The sequence below is a fragment of the Chroicocephalus ridibundus genome, chromosome 8, assembly GCF_963924245.1.
Source record: "Chroicocephalus ridibundus chromosome 8, bChrRid1.1, whole genome shotgun sequence".
Lineage (NCBI taxonomy): Eukaryota > Metazoa > Chordata > Aves > Charadriiformes > Laridae > Chroicocephalus > Chroicocephalus ridibundus.
The window spans coordinates 50640077-50656533 of record NC_086291.1 but is presented as its reverse complement, the minus strand read 5'-3'; the positions used below and the strand labels follow the sequence as shown (position 1 = coordinate 50656533).

Below are 16457 nucleotides of genomic sequence, written 5' to 3'. Positions count from 1 at the left end.
GTAAAGGCTAAAAACACTACTGATGAATTAAAAGCAGCAGTAATCACTCACCACTCGTGTATTTAGCAGCACTCTGCTCTCAGGGTCAGGGGTGGCCCGCAGTCCGCGGATGGGTTCCTCCACTTTCACTGTGATGGTGATGTTCTGGGAGCTCACAGTGTTTTCCGCAACAAGCACGTGGGTGCTCACCCCCTCCCTCAGGCTGCTCAGGCTGACCACAGCAAACCAGGTGTCGTTGGTCTCCCTGGCACACTCTGCCGTCAGCGGTGCAACAGCCACTGGGCAGGACCCCTCGAAGGGGAAGGTGTGGTTGTCTCCCAACCAACGAGCTGTCGCATTCACCCCTGAGGAGAGTTTGACAACCAGGGTAGTGTGGTTGGATGGCAGGTAGACTCTGCCGCCCTGAGGAGTCGGGTGGATGACATGCAGGCCTGACACCCAGGAAGCCACCCAGAAACTACAAGACAGATTGGCGCTGAAGACCCCGTTGTCCACACTGGCTCTGACTGTGTAGCGACCTGGATGCTCCAGTCCTGTGTTGTGGGGGCTGATCACTGGGACCAGCTGTTCCTCAGCATAGTGAACTCGGAGAGAGCAAACAGTGCTATTTATCCAGGTGGCACCAATGGAGCTGTCGGACAGGCCAAGTGCCCACTCTGAAGAGTTAATGCTTAAGACGTTGGTTCTGTAAGGGGATGTGGTACTTGGCTGGCACTGGAGGAGTGAGCCCAAACCTGCATTGTGCTGGATACTGAAGACATCCTCAACCCTGACAAAAATATCTTCTTTTCTGAATGTGACCTGCAGAGAAAGAAGAAGTTTTTGGATTGATGCCTCAAGGTAAGAGCACTCAGCACCCAACTCTTGCCTGACAAGACAGCTGGATTCACTGCCAAGTGGAAACCAAAAGCCACAGATCCAAACACAGCATGGGGAGACATTTCATCACCCTGCTCTCTTTGGCCACTCTGAATCAAATGTGCTAACATGGAAGTCAGCTTTATGCTCTATCTCCACTTCCTAGATGCAATGGGAATAGCCCAGGAACTCTGCACAGCCTGTTGACCAACTGTGCTATTGCCACAGGTTACTGCAAGAAGTCCATGGCTCAGAGCTGGGAAGACAGAAAGTGGTGGCATGTGTGACACTGGGCAAGTAATTTCATTTGAATGGACTTCAGTATCTCCATCTGCAAATTGGGAACAAATCTTTATTTACCCAAAGCATTCAAGAGAAAAGCGCCCCACCTACTCACTGGTTACAGCAGCTAATGAATACTGACCAGATACTGAGAAGAAGGGCCAGCTGGTATCGTAAAGAGAAATTCCTTGATGAGTTCATAGCTGAGCTGGCTTTCATTGTGCTGAAGGGAAACGGGGGTAGGGCTGCTGGCAAGAGAACTGTTGTCACACTCGGTCGCATTGCAGCAGTTGTTTAGTGATGAGCACAAATTAGTCAAATGACACCACTGGAAACCAGGAGGACATTCAAGTAGAGTCCAGTTCCTGTCATCCTGAGCAGTGGGGAATGGTTCGGTAGCATTTTCTCCCTCCTGGTGGTCTGGAAGAAGTGAAAGAGAAAGCAACATTTCTAGCGCACTTTGCTCCAAATTCACCATTTTTCTCCGCTCTTAGTAAAAGCTGCAACTGCAATGCACCCTGGTACTAAGACAAGTGTCCTGTTTTACAGGAAAGTTTCACAAAGGCACGAAGATTGTTCAAAACAAACTTAGTCTCTTTTCCAGTGAGAATGCACCAATTTGCAAACTAAGAGATCTATGTTCAAGCAAAAGTGAGTCCAAGCAAAAGCAGAGCTGGCTTGACACTGAAAACACATTAAGCAACTTTTCTTAAGTTAATGTTTCCCTGTCAAAGTATCAGCTTTTCAGTGTCAAAAAATATCCTTTTGTAACCAGCCAACCCTATGGCTATAGCAAACATTCTGCTGCAAAATTAATCGTTGCCAAAACTGTGACTATCAAGCTGTTGTACAAGGAATAAAAGCCTTATTAGATTATCTCATCCATCAGGAAGAAACAGACTCAGGAAAATGTTCTCCCTTGTTAACCTGTGGGGCCAGATGGACCAGAAGACATTCCTGTTTGACATGTCATGTCTTCCCAAAGTATAAAAGCATAACTCAGAAGATTAATTCACTTTTACACATGTTCCTCACATTCACATTTTCTTCACACATTGAGACAGGTTTCTCCGTCTATTAATTTTTCCAGGACAACCACTTCTCCAAGGTAACCTCAGGCTGTTCCATCATACCTGCAGATTTTGCACTTGAGTCTGCTCAAAAAATTGAACCACATCTCTGGGCCTTTAAGGCTGCAAACCTTCTGCCTTGAAGACAGAGGGTCTACAAGAAGGCCACACACACTCAGTTTGAGATAGCCCTGATGGCGTCAGCTCTAACAATACCAAAAGTGTTGAGAGGAGATGCCTCACCTTCCCCATCTATTGGTCTATGCACCTGGAACCTCACTTGAACAGGCTGATGCAGTTCCTGCGTCACAAACTCCAGGGCAGTCAAATATCCCTCGTGCCTGAATGCCAGCTCAGGGAACACCATCACCTGCAAAACAAACAAGGCTCTCACCTGCTTGTGTCTCCCTGGGCTCCCTCTGCAGCAGCAGGATGAGCAAACCCTTCTTACCTCCACAGCTTCCCATGGAGCTGACAGCACATCTTCCGTCACATTTTTCACAGCCTCATGCGTGTCAAACACAGGGTCTCCCACAAAGAAGTTTTCGGCATTTAAGAGAACTGCTGTTTACAAAGGAAATATTTGAACAAAGCCCATGAGACTCAACAAGGCCTGAAGCTATCCCCTGACCCTGCTCATGCTTGCTCACACCATGCAGCAGAGCTGTAGCAGGGCTTGGACCACTCCGGAATCTGTAACTCCAGCTTTACTGGAGAAGTAGCTGCTGTAATCCTGTAGTTCCCTTCTTCTTCTTAGAAGTGTTTTGCTTTCTTTCTCATCCTGCACAAGTAATGTTTGCATTTGCAGTTCTCAGTAATTTTGACTTCTAGGAACTCTGCATATACTTCACCCTTCCAACACCCCGTGATTTGCTTTGAATTTTTGAGCACAAGATCCACTCCCCACCCTCCCTGTCCCCCTGGACTTCGTGAGAAATGTGGCCAGGACCAGCTCGTTTCCACCAGTGGCAAACACCTCTGTCTCATTATTCACAGACAGGTCAGGCACTGGGGACTAAAAACAACCAACACACCAGGGACGGTGAGTTCTGTTCCTAGCGCTGGCTTTTCCTTCTTACATAAATCTTCTCCCATATTTCATGTGCTTTCTGCTTCTCTTTCTTACTCCCTACACTGCTTTGGGAGATCTGGGAGGGTGCATAAACACAGACCTGCAGAGCACACAGCACGTAAAAGCTCATCCAATGATCTCCAAGACCCTATAGTCTTTTAAGTCACGAGAACCCAACATCTCACAAACTACAAGATGCCACAGAAGGACAGCAAGAGTCACCAAGGCAGCACCATGGCCTCATCCTGGCAGCAGCAGAGACTGCTCAAATAAGACAGAAAAGCTATATTCAAAGCTCTGTCTCGCAGCTTCGTTCCTCTCTACTTCTATTGATGGCAAAGATTGGAGTGGGCCAAATTCTCCCCTTTGGGCTGAGGCCAGGTTTCTGAAAGTTTCCCAGTCGAGCCTCTGTTGGGAATATTGTGGTTGTTGTCAGTCCCGCTTGATCTGGGATGATGCTCTGGATGACCCCTGCCATGCATCTCTACTTTGCCTTGGCACACACTAGTGAGCAGGATGCCCACCTGCCCACAACGCCAGCACATAGTATAAGAAAAGCAGAGCCCACCTTTTGGCTTGTACTCGCAAACGTAGCTGTGCTTGGCCATGCACAGGTCTGTGTTACACTGGCCTGTTGGGCCCATCCGGACACAGTGGTCAGCGTTTGACGGATGCGGTTCTCCTGGCAGCCAGTTCTGACAGCTCTCCAGATTAAATCCTTCGCCTCTTTGCTGCGCTCCAGTGCTTGCAAAATCATTGAATCCAATCCAGACATCGAGGCTCCTTCAAAAAAAAAAAAAGAAGGGGGGGGGAGGATTTCAGGAAATCATGAGTATTAGAAAGATCTGGGACAGATGCCATCTATGGTTCTCTATGAAAATAATAATAACAACAGCTTCATCCGGGTGTCACGGCCTGCATTTAATAGAGCCTTTTAGTTACTAAAGGATTTCAGTATCCATTCTACCACCAGAACCTGGCTCTTCAATAACAGCTCTTTCACGGCACACCATCCTGCTGTCTACCAGCCCTTCAAACCTCTGTCCTATGGTCTACAGAAAGCCACCTGCCCTCTGGTATACCGAGGGGACAGCTGAGCCAAAAGGATCTAGATAGAGCAATCAACACCAACACTACAGTGCAGCGGAGCTGGGAGGGAGAAGCAGCTCAGGGAGTCACTGTATACAGCTGAGTCAGATCCTTGATGATCGTTGTCCCACAACTTGAGTCAGCCCATTCCCAAAATGCCAGTCTCTCTCGCTCAAGTTACAAGAGGACCCCGTTGAAGGCTCTGTCAGCACCACAGAGCTCGTGACATACTGGTAAGCACTGATTCATACCAGCCACAAATGGTACAGCACAAAGATATCAGAGAGGTAATGAGATGACACTGGCTGGAGAGGAGAACCACGAGGTTTTATTGCTTTCAGAAATTCCCAGCAGTCCCTCCAATTGTACATCTTCTGCTTCCCCAGGCTGAAGTTGCTTCCTTCATGTCCATGTGTTTGTTTATATCACCATGCTGCCTGGCTTACCCTCCCAAAACTTTCACTTTATTTCTGCAGACCTGTGGAATTTGCCACTAGTCAATCGTCCACTGCAAGTGAAACTGGCACCAGTGCAGGATTAAACCTCAGATGGTGCCAGATACAGGAGCTCTTGTTCAAATCTTTGATGCAGCTGCTGGGAGAGCATCAACTCCTCAGCCACCACCGAAAGGCAGCAGCCGTAGCGGGGACAAGACACTGGCAGCAGAGGCCAAAGCACTGTAGGCAGATGAATCCCACATACACAAGAAACTGCCAGGATCATTTTAGGAAGATGAAATGTCCCTTCCACATTTGGAAACTGGTTGAATCCCAGCAGCGATTCTGGTGGAAAGTGCAGAGCGGTCTTTCATAGCCACAAACAGCCTGGACAACTGTTTCTAATCGCACCCAGCAGAAAGTGAGGCATTTGTTCCATATTAACTTCGGGTGGCGGGGGGAGCAACCTCATCATGCACCCTCGAAATCCCCAGCTCCTTCTCCATGCTCTCTCCTGCAGGTTGGAATCAATTCTGCTACGGCCTTGCCCCTCCACTCCAGTGTGCTCCCGGGGTGGTACAACTGTTCTGCAAAAAGCAGAGGAGGGAGATAACTGGTGTCTCTCCACCACTAGGCTCACACCAGATGAAATGATTCATGAGGTCATGCTGAAAAACGATGACAAAAATAACTGTTCCGTGAATGAGTAGTTTTCATAGCAAATAAGATTAAAAAATAAATAACCGCTGCGTTCTGCTCCCGAACCACTGGCAGGGGATTAGGGAGAACAGGCTAAGAAACTGCCTGTTTGCTGCCATCAGTAAAACTTTGATAGAGATTTTCCTTTTCTAATTCCAGCTATGATCTAACTACAAGTCATCAAAAAAAAAAAAAGAAAAAAAAAAAGAAGGCGGCTGGCTGGCTTTCTTCCCACTCCTGCCCCACTGCTTGGCCCGTTACCTTTCAGAAAGGAAAAAGAGGACTCTAGACATCCTTTTTTGAAGCAAGGTGTGAGCATCCCTCTGCCTCTAAGGAAGGACCAGGCTGCCTTGCTCAGGGCAGCAGGAGCAGAACGAAGCCTGAGGACGTTTGGAAGGGGAGAGGGGCTCCCTGCGCTGCCTCAGAGGGGAAAGTGGGGTCCCCTGGAAGGGGTGTGGGTTGGAGCACTCTGCTTCTGGAGGCAGGGAGGGGACCAGCCCAGTGCATACTGCTCCTGGGGAGGCCATCAAACGGCAGGAGTGAAGGAGAGGAGAGAGCAGTCCTCGCTGATGCATGCTCTAATGGGAAACAGATTTCTGCTTCTGTCATTTTCCCACACGAAACTATGGAGGCTGCGTGTTCCAAAAACCTGCGGCTTGGTTGATTTGTCTTTTATCGCCAGGGAAATCGCATCCTGGAACTGCCTCATTCATGTTTATCTGAATGGATTAATAAAATAAATACATGAAATAAAGGGGACTAAAGAGCAACGTGGGGCAGCAGCTGGGAAACAGCTTGGGCGGCTCGTTCCCTTCTGAGGTCTCATGATTTCCTTGTGCTGCAGTCCATCAAAAGCCCTGCACGCAAAGTCTGATAAATCAGTGCACCAAGTGACCAGTCCCTAACCCGCAGGAAGGGACAGACTCCTCTTCCCTGGAGCAGGGACCACATGTTTGCAATCTCAGGATAAATCCCAGTGTGAAGGGAACAGGGTAAGGATACAAATTTGGGAAGAAGGGGCTGTGAGACCTTCAGCAGGACTGTTCAAAGCCTATGTTACCAGCAGCTGCTCCCTTCGCATGTGCTTTCTGGGTCGTGTTCATTAAGAGGCCATCTCCAACATCTGCATCTGGGAGAGCTGACAAGAGCTGTCAGGCCCCTGAAAGCTCTCCTGGTCATCCTCCCCCCAAGACGGCTGGTTGTGGAAAGGGCACTTAGAGGGGCGGATTTAATCAAAGGCTGACACTTTCAGTGCTCTCTGTTTATAAAGCCCAAGTCCTGAGGTGGAACAGATGGTGCTGGAGCCTGACACTCGGAGAGGAGCGCTGCTCCTTCTCAGGAGGCGAAAGAACAGTGGAAGAGGTCTGGGTTTCAGTTTGCAGCCATGTCTGGGAGGGTGCAGGATCCCAGCTGGGAAGGAGGATTGCAGCACCGGCCTGGGCTTTGCTAGAGCGGCTGCCGGATGCCACAGTGTCATGCATGGGATTATCCAGCTGTAATTCTGCTGATGGAGGGAGCTGGTTGGAAGGTCACCTTCAGGCCCTGTCTGGCAGCCAAACACCCTCTGGACACGAGCACCTGACCCTCTCCACCATCCTACCCAAGTCTGCATATTTTGCTGAACTCCAAGGTAGAAGGTCTAGTCAGCCCAGCCCCGTTTGCTCCTGACCCTGCACCACTCCGCACCATTTCCGATGCACCCACAGGCACAAATGTAGGGTACAACATGCCCACCAGCAACAATTCCACAATTCCCAGCTCTGACTTCCAGTCTTTCTGCCCCATTCCTCTGCTTCCCTCCTCAGCCTTTAAGCAACGAAGCCAAGTTCATCAAGGGCTCAAGCTCTCCTTATTCCTCCTCTTTGTTCAGCAGCCTCACGCGTACCATCTCCCTGTACTCAGCCTGGACCCGTGTGTCTCTCCAGCCTGACTGGCTGCACAGGGCTACCTGCTGCCACGCTCAGCAGGACCCCCCCCATCCTAACCCCTCTGCAGATGTGACCCCAGGAACACAAGACCTGTCCCTAGGAAATCTTAACCCTTACCATCCTCGCTTACCTGATGACATGAGCAACCAAGAAGTTCTGGATCTCAGGGCTGCTCACAAAAGCCAGCTCTCCGTTGTCATGCTCCTGGCAGTGCTGCTGGGCCTCCAGCCACTCAGCCTTCTCCACCACCAGCTGATAGCAGTGGTTATTGCCCGGAAAAACCAAGCCATCGGGAGGACACATGGGGTGAACTGCTGCATGAGGTAGAACACAAGCATGATGTCCTTTCTATGGGCCCACACACCCCAACCCAACCTGGGGAGCGAGGCTCCAGGAATGTCCCATTCTTCATGAAGCCCATAAATCCCCTTTGCTGTTGAACTGCACTCTGTGCAGTCACCTTCTTGGTGCAGGACAATGCAAAACACTGCCTGGTTAGTCAGGGGAGCAAGGAGTGCCCAAAGGAGTCATCCCTTTACTCCTCATTGAGAAGGAATGGAAAGGGAAGGCCCAGGACTCAGTGCCACCCCTTCCTTACCCAGCACTCACCCAGCCAACCCTGCTTACCTTTGCTCAGCTCTCCAGCCTCTGTGGTGACACCATACAACACCGTGAGGCCAGTGCCACCTCTGTTGCGGATCCATATGTCCAGACTCTCATTCGTCTTGACTAAGGAAGGACACTGCAGTTCTAACTGTTGGGGTGAAGCCACCACCTCAATTTCTGCCTGCGCATATGAGACCTTGGTGCCCACAAAGATGGTGGCAGTAACATTGTACTGCCCAGGTAAGGCATACATGTGGACAGCTGCGTTTCCAGTGGTGTTGAGAACCTCTGTCTGGTCCCCAAATTCCCACAGTAAAGTGCTGACAGCAATGGGAATACTGACATTGAAGAGCACAGCCTGGTGTAGGCTGTACCGGGGTTGGAGTCCTGTGAAAGACACAGGCAGCTGTGCCTGGAAGTGGGAGGGAATGAGTGATGGGCCACCACAGGTCTGCCCGGACAAATGCTCAGTGCAAAATGGCAAACAACCGGAGGAAGAGTTTGTTTCATGGGCAGTGCCACACAAACACTGCCCCTGGGTGCTGAAACCTCCATATTCCTGGTCTTCAGCATAACAGAGGGCACTGCAGGTCTCCTCAGTGAGGTTCCCAGGGTGAACAGATGTGAAGAGGATGACAAGTTCAGCCCCTTCTGTATGGTTGCTTGTCAGACACGTTATGTATTGAGCTCCTGGGGAAAGAACATAAGATCCTCTTGCAAATTGACACTGTGAAGCCATGGTTTGGTGAAACCCTCCAAGAGACACCACCCCACACCCTTGGGAATGGACTTCTCCTGGGCGGCTCCTACTCCAAGCATTGCCTTTTTGAGACTTGCCTGGGAAGTCTTTAATCCCTCAGAAACAATTTCCAAACTCTTAGTGCTAATTAATGATGACAGAAATAACAAGCCAGTTGCACATATTTATGGAGCAGCAACACTCAACAAACAAAAGGGGTCTTTGGAAAGCCTGGCAGTCTCATGGGACATGGGGCTGCTGAGTCTGACCCTCAAAGGAGCCCAAAGGACTAGCCACCAAGTAAGACTGAGACAAAAGGTTGTCCCTTGGCTGTACCTTTGTTTGGTCTGGTGCAGCATGTTTCGCTGCATGCTGCCTGGGGCTTCCAGCAACAAGTCTATAACCACAGTTGGACAGAGTGGCACATCAGGGGCATGGGGGAAACGCCACCAGGCTCTCCATCAGGCCCACGCTGGAGCTGCGCAGACACTGCAGCCACCTTCCTCCTTGGGGAGAGCCAAGAGCTTCCCACCTACCTGGAGGCAAAATCTGGTACTAGAAAAGAGGGCAATGCCACATATACAGCCTGCACCCAAGGGGTGTGGAAGGATGCACGTGTATGCATTCATGGGAAGGATGCACAGAAACAACACATGCCTGGCTACAGGGAGCACAAACACATATATGCATGGACTCGCAGGCACGTACAACGATGGCAGCCACAACAGACCCGTTCTCAGAGCAACAGCTCATTCCCTTGAGTTTACTTCCCCCTCACTGGCTTGCAAGGGGTGGGACATTTCTCTGCCACAAAGACACAGGCAGGGCCTCTGCCGCGTGCACAGCCGCAGCCCAGCTGGGACTGCCTGGCCTCCTCTCCAGCTCTGCCCACGCAACCGAGCCATGTTTGCTCCTCTGTTTCTGCTGGTTGCTACAACATCTCCCCCCAAACATCTCAACAGCTCCAGCCTTGCATGATCTTCCCATATCGAATCCATCCAACTGTCCGGCTTTCTCCATGGCCTTCCTGCAAACGCTAAGCCACTTTTCTTACGAAAGTCCCGTGAAGAGGACCACAGCATGAGAACTACTTTGCTTTTTAACACCAGCCTAGTCATACTTCTTCGCTCCCTGCTGGTCAGTAACAACTGTCAGTAGCTGGCAGGCTGTCCCCAGCCTACTCCCATTACACTGAATTACCCAGAAGACAGCTTTACGTTATTGTTTCTACACTAACTTAAAGTAGTTCAAGAGGCAAACAACTAATTATCCAGGGGAATAACAGTGCCAGTGTTATCCATCTTGATAATTCCAGCACCAGGCAACCTATGCACTAGTGAGGTGCTGCAAGGCTGGGTTAACTTTTTTGGGGAAAGCGGAGCAATCACCACTCAGGTTTTGGCCCTGGGAGAGCACTGCTCTTCACCAGGCAGCTCAGCTGGCTCCCACCAGCTCTGGTTCCCTCAGCACTCATTGCTGCATCCTCCCATCATGCATTAAAGGAGATGCCCAATGCCTATCGTGGGGAGCACTCACTCTCCCTCCCTCTCTCTTACTCAAACAGAGCTGAGCATCTGGGCAGGATTAGTTCTCTTAGGGCTCCCCTTTCCCACCCTCCACTTAAACACTGCCTGATGCTTCTGCTAGCCCAGGCAGTCAGAAAAATGCACCTGGAGCAGACAACGGGCTGTAGACCAGGGCATTGTTCATTCAACTCTCCTGCCATGGAGTCCTGTCACCTGCAAAGATTCAACTTAGCATATCCTCAGGTCCCATCAACTCCAATGAGATTTCACTGCTTAAAGTGAGACTGTTAAAAGCTTGAGAGAACAAAGGCCTGAAGCCGGCGGTTATGGAGATAGTGTCATCTGATGGCTGGCTGAAGTTTAGTCTATGATAAGTCTGCTGATCTCAGCCCTGGTGTGACCAACTCAATCCTTAAGGCAGCAAGGTACAGTCATATGCTACCATTATTTGCTTAATTAGATTAGAATTGGTGACATGAGATCTAAAGAGGTCTAGATGTGATCCCCAGCTGCCCTTGGGCCCATCATTTCTACTCCTTTAGTCATCTCCCCCACCACAGCCCGCAGCATTTCCTTACCACAAGTAGCATTGACGAACAAGACATCGAAGAGAGAAAGGTTTGCCACCTCAGGAGGGTGAGTGCATCTCGTATCTGACGCTTGAATAACTTTCACTTTTCTGTCTTCCACCCAACGGGGCAACCAGGAAAGTTTGCAGTCACAAACAAATGGATTCCAACTTAAGTTTCTGTAACAGGGAGATAAGACAAAAGTTAGACATTAACTTGACATGTGCTCAGTGTTAATTACAGCAGTGTGCAGATCCCTCACTGTTCCCATCTGTGCCACTCCACTGAGATGCTTCAGAAAGAACCGCGAGGGGAGTTAATGAATAGGGAATCAAGCAATAATTAACATGATTTTTCTAGAGGCTAGAATTAGGCAAGTACTCCAAGTACTTTTTTCACTCTACAAATAATTGTTGCAATTAGACACAAATTACAGACACAATCTTATATTTAAAATAGTCTGCCATCTAACAGCCATTGGATGTAATGGCAGCCTCTCCAGCTAAGGGAGACTATTTACAGCTCCATTAAAAAATAGCTAAGAGAATAAAATTGATCTGTCAAAAAAGAAATGCAAAGTCAATGATAATCTTTCCATGTGGCAGTTTAATGAAAAGATGGAAACTTTAATTGCAGCTAAGCTTGATCCAAATTACAGCCTTTGGCATTCAGCTGCGAACAGGACAGAGATGGAAAGCTGTTTGTTTAGCTGACGCCAGCTGGGCTGGGCTGCCGCAGGGGCTGAACCCAGGATTTTTATACTGAAAGCACTACTTTGCCGGTCAGCCTTAGCAGGGACAGACTCACTTAGACCTAGCCTGGATCCTTTGTGTCTTTTCAGTGCCACTTGTAAGCAAAAATGCGGAGCTGAAAATGCCCTTTGTGTCTTGTCTTCAGGGAGAATGTGTGGTTCAGCTTTTTTCTTGCTTGCCAAGAGTGACTGCATGGGGTTAATCCTTTGGCCCATTCAGATACAGAACAGCCATTCTGTGGCGTGACTTCACATATCTCTCCTGGAAATGTGTGGCTTCCCCTCATCTCCCTTCACATAATAGCACAGATTTTAATTACTTCAATTAAAAACCACTATAAACCTAAGAACTTGAACCACTTAGGGAGAACATCTTCAAGTGTCTTCAAGTGACTTAAACACCTCACTCAAGGTCTCCTGGGTTGCAGGTCAGTGCCCTTTTCATTAGATGCCCTGATCCCATGGTGTGACTGTACAAACAGGAACAGTAACTGTGACCCCGAGAATGGTCAGAGACAAGAACCTCAGCAGATATGGTGTGGGAGAGAAGCAGGGAAGCCAAGAAGGCAGTGGCAGAAGTTGGAGGTATCCAGGCGACAGAAGCAAAGTCTAGGAAGAGATTAGGCTTGAAGGCCACCAACGGGAGCCAGGAGCAGGACACAGCTTGAGGAAGAAACCGGAGAGTCCAAAAGGCAGCTGCTTGGTTGGGTACGTGCCGCAGATCTCCCCAAGAGAGTGTTGCATCCCACCCAACCGGGAAGGGAAGAGCTGTTTCAAGGAAAGGTCTAAATAAAGAGCTGGGAGACAAAGAAGATGAACTTACATTTCACTTAAATTAAATAAATTATCAAATATTCCATCTTCTAATGTAGAAATCTTGTTGTGGCTTATATCTCTGCAAAAAGAGGGAAAATTAAAAGGAAAGTTCATCATGCTGGTAACAACTTCCTGGCCAACATACAGGATCACCCTCTGTCCCTAGCTCTGCTTGGGTACTAGTTACCCTCTGAACACCTTGAGTCTCAAAAGCCACATACATATAACAGCAAAATGGCCAGCCAGGCATTAAGTCATGGAATCACAGTGTGGTTGAGGTTGGAAGGGACCTCTGGAAGTCATCTGGTCCAAATCCCCTGCTCAAGCAGGGTCACCTAGAGTGGGCTGCCCAGGACCACGTCCAGACTGCTTTTGTGTATCTCCAAGGACGGAGACTCCACAACCTCTCTAGGTGGCCTGTTCCCATGCTCAAGTCCAGTTCCAGTGCTCCAAGTCCTTCCATAAGGCCTCCTAAAAGGATATTTTTGAAATGTAAACATGGCAGGTTGTCCAGGCTGCCAGCTACTCAGCTTGAACCACCAAAGCAGGTTTTGCTTTTGGTTTTTGGCTGTATTGGTGCCTTTTTTGATCTGTCAGTCCAATTTTTCTTCAAAAAACAGTTGATCTTCTCTACGAACCATCAGCAGTTAACAGTGCAAACTCAACTGACCAGCAGCTGAACCAGTGAGTTTGCTAATGGTCAAAGTTCTCTTCTTCTCCTGGTCCACACAGAGTCTGGGCACTTTTTGGGACAGATCAGGGTGTGGTGAGCAATGGGACATCGGGCCTTTGCCCCATTAATGCTGGGCTCCTCAAAGGACCCTCAGACTCAGTACCCAATTCCCTCAGAAGATAAGTGGGATTTGGACACGACAGCTTTATCATAATTTTCCATGTACTAGCACACATCTTGTGACAAATCGCATTCCCTTGCCTTGATCTCCTCTCCATCTATCAGTACAGCAGGTCAAATACTGCCCGATTCTCTGAATGCCAATAAGCAAATCACTGGACTGTGCAGCTAAACGCCTTGAGGAAGGAGTTCATGGACACATCTATCTGGTGCTCAACATATGAGGGTCGAGCAAGAAAGCGGCTAATTTATGAAACACAAGCATACATTCTAGGTACCAGCTCAAACGTGCAGTAAGGGGCACAGTGTGTACTTACAGTTTTGCCAGAGAAGTCAGACTTTCAAATATCTGAACATCTAAACCACCGATCTTGTTATTGGAAAGATCCCTAGAGAAAGAAAACACAATTTTCAGCTTTCATTCAACTTCATTTTGTCATTCCTCCATTACTAGACCTTAGAAGAGCCCCTCTCCAAACTCCATCCAACTCCAGCCTGGAAGGTTTTGGTGCGTTGAAGTGGAGCTTTTCTCCCAGCTGAACAAAACACCTTTCCCAGCTGTAAAGAATTTGCTGCTCAAAGCTTTGTAAAATGTGTAGATAGAGTTTAGGACTATCATTATACACATACCATTCTGCAGCGTATCTAGAGTAATTACAGCCATGACAAATGTATCACTAAATTTGAGGTATCCTTCTAAAAAAATATTCAAGTCTAATGTATGTTCAAAGAAGTAATTAAGAAATAATTTAGACTAAAGTAGTAATTAACTTAGAGAAAAAATTATGAGGAACTTCCAAGTCCATTTCTAGTGCCAAAGAACTGATCATTAATTACACAATTGATGCGTTCAACTTTTACATTTTAAAGATCTCTCTGTCTCTCTTTGGAAAAACTTAAAAGGAAAGAAGAAGTAACAAAGAATATTTTCCACTTAAAATCAGGTTAGATTGTCCTTATAAAAAGAACACTGTTTTAAAAAATCTCTAATCGCCAATAGTCTTCAACTCATCCAAAACAAAATTGTTTCTGTCCTCTAGTCCAGCTCTCTCTCCTCACCCCATGCCCTCTTTTTCAATTTTAAAATGTCACTCGGCTAAGAAGTGAAAGTTTCACTGATCAGTCTCCGCTTGTTCCCAATAAACTTCACTCTTTGGTTTCAGATGAATCTCCTTTGGCCAAAACCTTCTTTTAGCAGCATCAAAATACTTATTCCGAGCCCATGCAATGGTTATTATCCTTCAAGGATTTCTGGCAGAGCGCTATGGAGGCGGACAGGGCTGGATTCACTACAGCCGCAGCCGTGCCGTGTCAACAGAGACGTTCCCCTGCCCACCTCCTTTCTCACCTTTTTTCCTAAAAGCATCTCCCATAATTTCTCCTTGCTGTCTCACCTCTTAATTTTATCCCCTAATCAATAAATTCTTGGTTTGATCTGACATTTAAACTTAATTTACCCGAATGAAAAGAATTCTGCCAAACTGGCAGGAAAATTACATATGATTCCAGGAATCTCTGGGGATAAGTAAGAGGGATGGATGTCTCTTTAAAAAGGTTTGAGCTTATTTTCCCTGATTTTGCTGTCCAGGAGTTCTTTGCCAAGTTGAGAGTGGATTCAGAAGAGTTCACCAGCAACATCAATAAAGAAGTCCAAGAAATGTGCAAAATAAAAGCTCAACAAATACATTTTAAAAAAGGATGCTAGCAAAAGTATCTGACCAAGCCAATGTTCTTTTCTCTCGAGGTAGCTGGGACAATAGTTAAAAGAATACAGAGCATCCTTTGCTGAAGGGACACAGACCACACAGGAGTCACATTCTGCACAGGAGACATGAAAGTCACCTCTAAACCCGTTTCCAGCTCCCACTTGCAAGACAAACACGGAAGACCAGCTTGGGCTGGAATCCAACTGCTGCCAGCCAGGTCAGATCCTTCCTCAAGGAGGCTCCTGCTCCACCTTTCCTTGAGCATTTTCTATAAACTGTACTCCCCCGCCTCTGCACCTCCTTCCGTTACTTGACCAGTTTTGGAAAGGACCAGACTACCAACCAGTTACCTTATGGGGAGACCAGTAAAACCACTTCTCTTCTTTTAAATACCTGGAAATAACCCATTTATTTTTTAGGCAGCACCTCAAGCCCAAGACAGAAGGAAATGGTGTTTCAGCTCTGATGCCTTCTTGCTCCTTACCCAGACAAGAGAGACCTCCAAAACAAACCATTCTGCTGCTAGAAAATCAGGGCTTTGGCATTTCAAAGAGCCTCTTCCAAAGTGCTGCTTGGCTGCATGGAGAAGAGAGCGCGCAGGGCAGGGTGAAGCTCTCAGCATCACAGACGGCACAATCAGTAAGCAGGCATCCAAGCCACACAGGGTACTGGGACAGTCAGCCCCGAGCCCAGCCGCCTCCTCTGCAGCTTTTTCTCCATCTCTCCCATCCTGCTGCTTCCCAAGTAGGAAGGGAAGAACTCCAGCAGGGCAGGTCTGCTCTTCTCCATCCCTCTGCCACAGTGCCAGGCACAGAGGGGTTGGTCCTGAGCCTTCCCCAGCCCTTTACAAATATTGACATTTCATCTCAGAGAAGGCTTTTAAACTTCAGATAAGTGAAGGCTAAGATGCCAAATCCTCAACTCCCAGGGGACAGCCAGCTCCATTCCTACCCGAGAGCAGGACCAGGAATGACTGTGACCTCGTACCTGCTCCAGGAAGACGCAGAGTGGCAGAGCTGCTCCCACCAGCCTCAACAAACATGTAAAATGCAAGTACAGGCAGTAATTCCCCACGCAGTGCTGCTTTTACACAGTGTGTTGGACTGACACTAGATGTCACTGCCTGCTGAGCGGCACGCATGGGGGAAGGAGCTCCTGGTGAACACCAGTGATCCCGCGGGGACTCAAGGGGTACAGGATGCCTGTTGCTTTGCCTGCGGCCAGTGGGTTTTGTTCAGGAAGGGCCAGGAAGAGCTGTCCCCCATAAACTAATAAGTGACAAGCCTCAACCTTCTGATTTGCTCAAGGGACTGTGCTGCTTTGTACGGCCAGGACAGCTGGTGAGGGTGTCTCTGCACTGTCCTGCCCCAGTGACACTCCACAGCATCACAGCAGAAGGGCTGAAGAGGGCTCCTGTGCCTTTTTCCTCTTCTCCTGATAGTACAATTTGGCTGTC

At 48.3% G+C, this 16457-nt stretch overlaps 1 protein-coding gene across 3 annotated transcripts in view; it reads right to left on the bottom strand.

Moving 5' to 3' along the window:
• The window catches only part of PKD1 (polycystin 1, transient receptor potential channel interacting), a 98898-nt gene that overhangs the window by 43989 nt on the left and 38452 nt on the right, over nucleotides 1-16457 (bottom strand). For 2 of the 3 annotated variants that reach the window (XM_063342881.1, XM_063342882.1), the window contains exons 2-11: nucleotides 13613-13684; nucleotides 12450-12521; nucleotides 10885-11054; nucleotides 8063-8731; nucleotides 7566-7749; nucleotides 3851-4065; nucleotides 2662-2774; nucleotides 2454-2580; nucleotides 1283-1560; nucleotides 52-801 (exon numbers count right to left, since the gene is read on the bottom strand). In XM_063342881.1, coding sequence (XP_063198951.1) covers nucleotides 52-801; nucleotides 1283-1560; nucleotides 2454-2580; nucleotides 2662-2774; nucleotides 3851-4065; nucleotides 7566-7749; nucleotides 8063-8731; nucleotides 10885-11054; nucleotides 12450-12521; nucleotides 13613-13684 — 2650 coding nt within the window. The remainder of the gene's footprint in view (nucleotides 1-51; nucleotides 802-1282; nucleotides 1561-2453; nucleotides 2581-2661; nucleotides 2775-3850; nucleotides 4066-7565; nucleotides 7750-8062; nucleotides 8732-10884; nucleotides 11055-12449; nucleotides 12522-13612; nucleotides 13685-16457) is intronic. The other variant, XM_063342883.1, reaches the window with a different exon arrangement.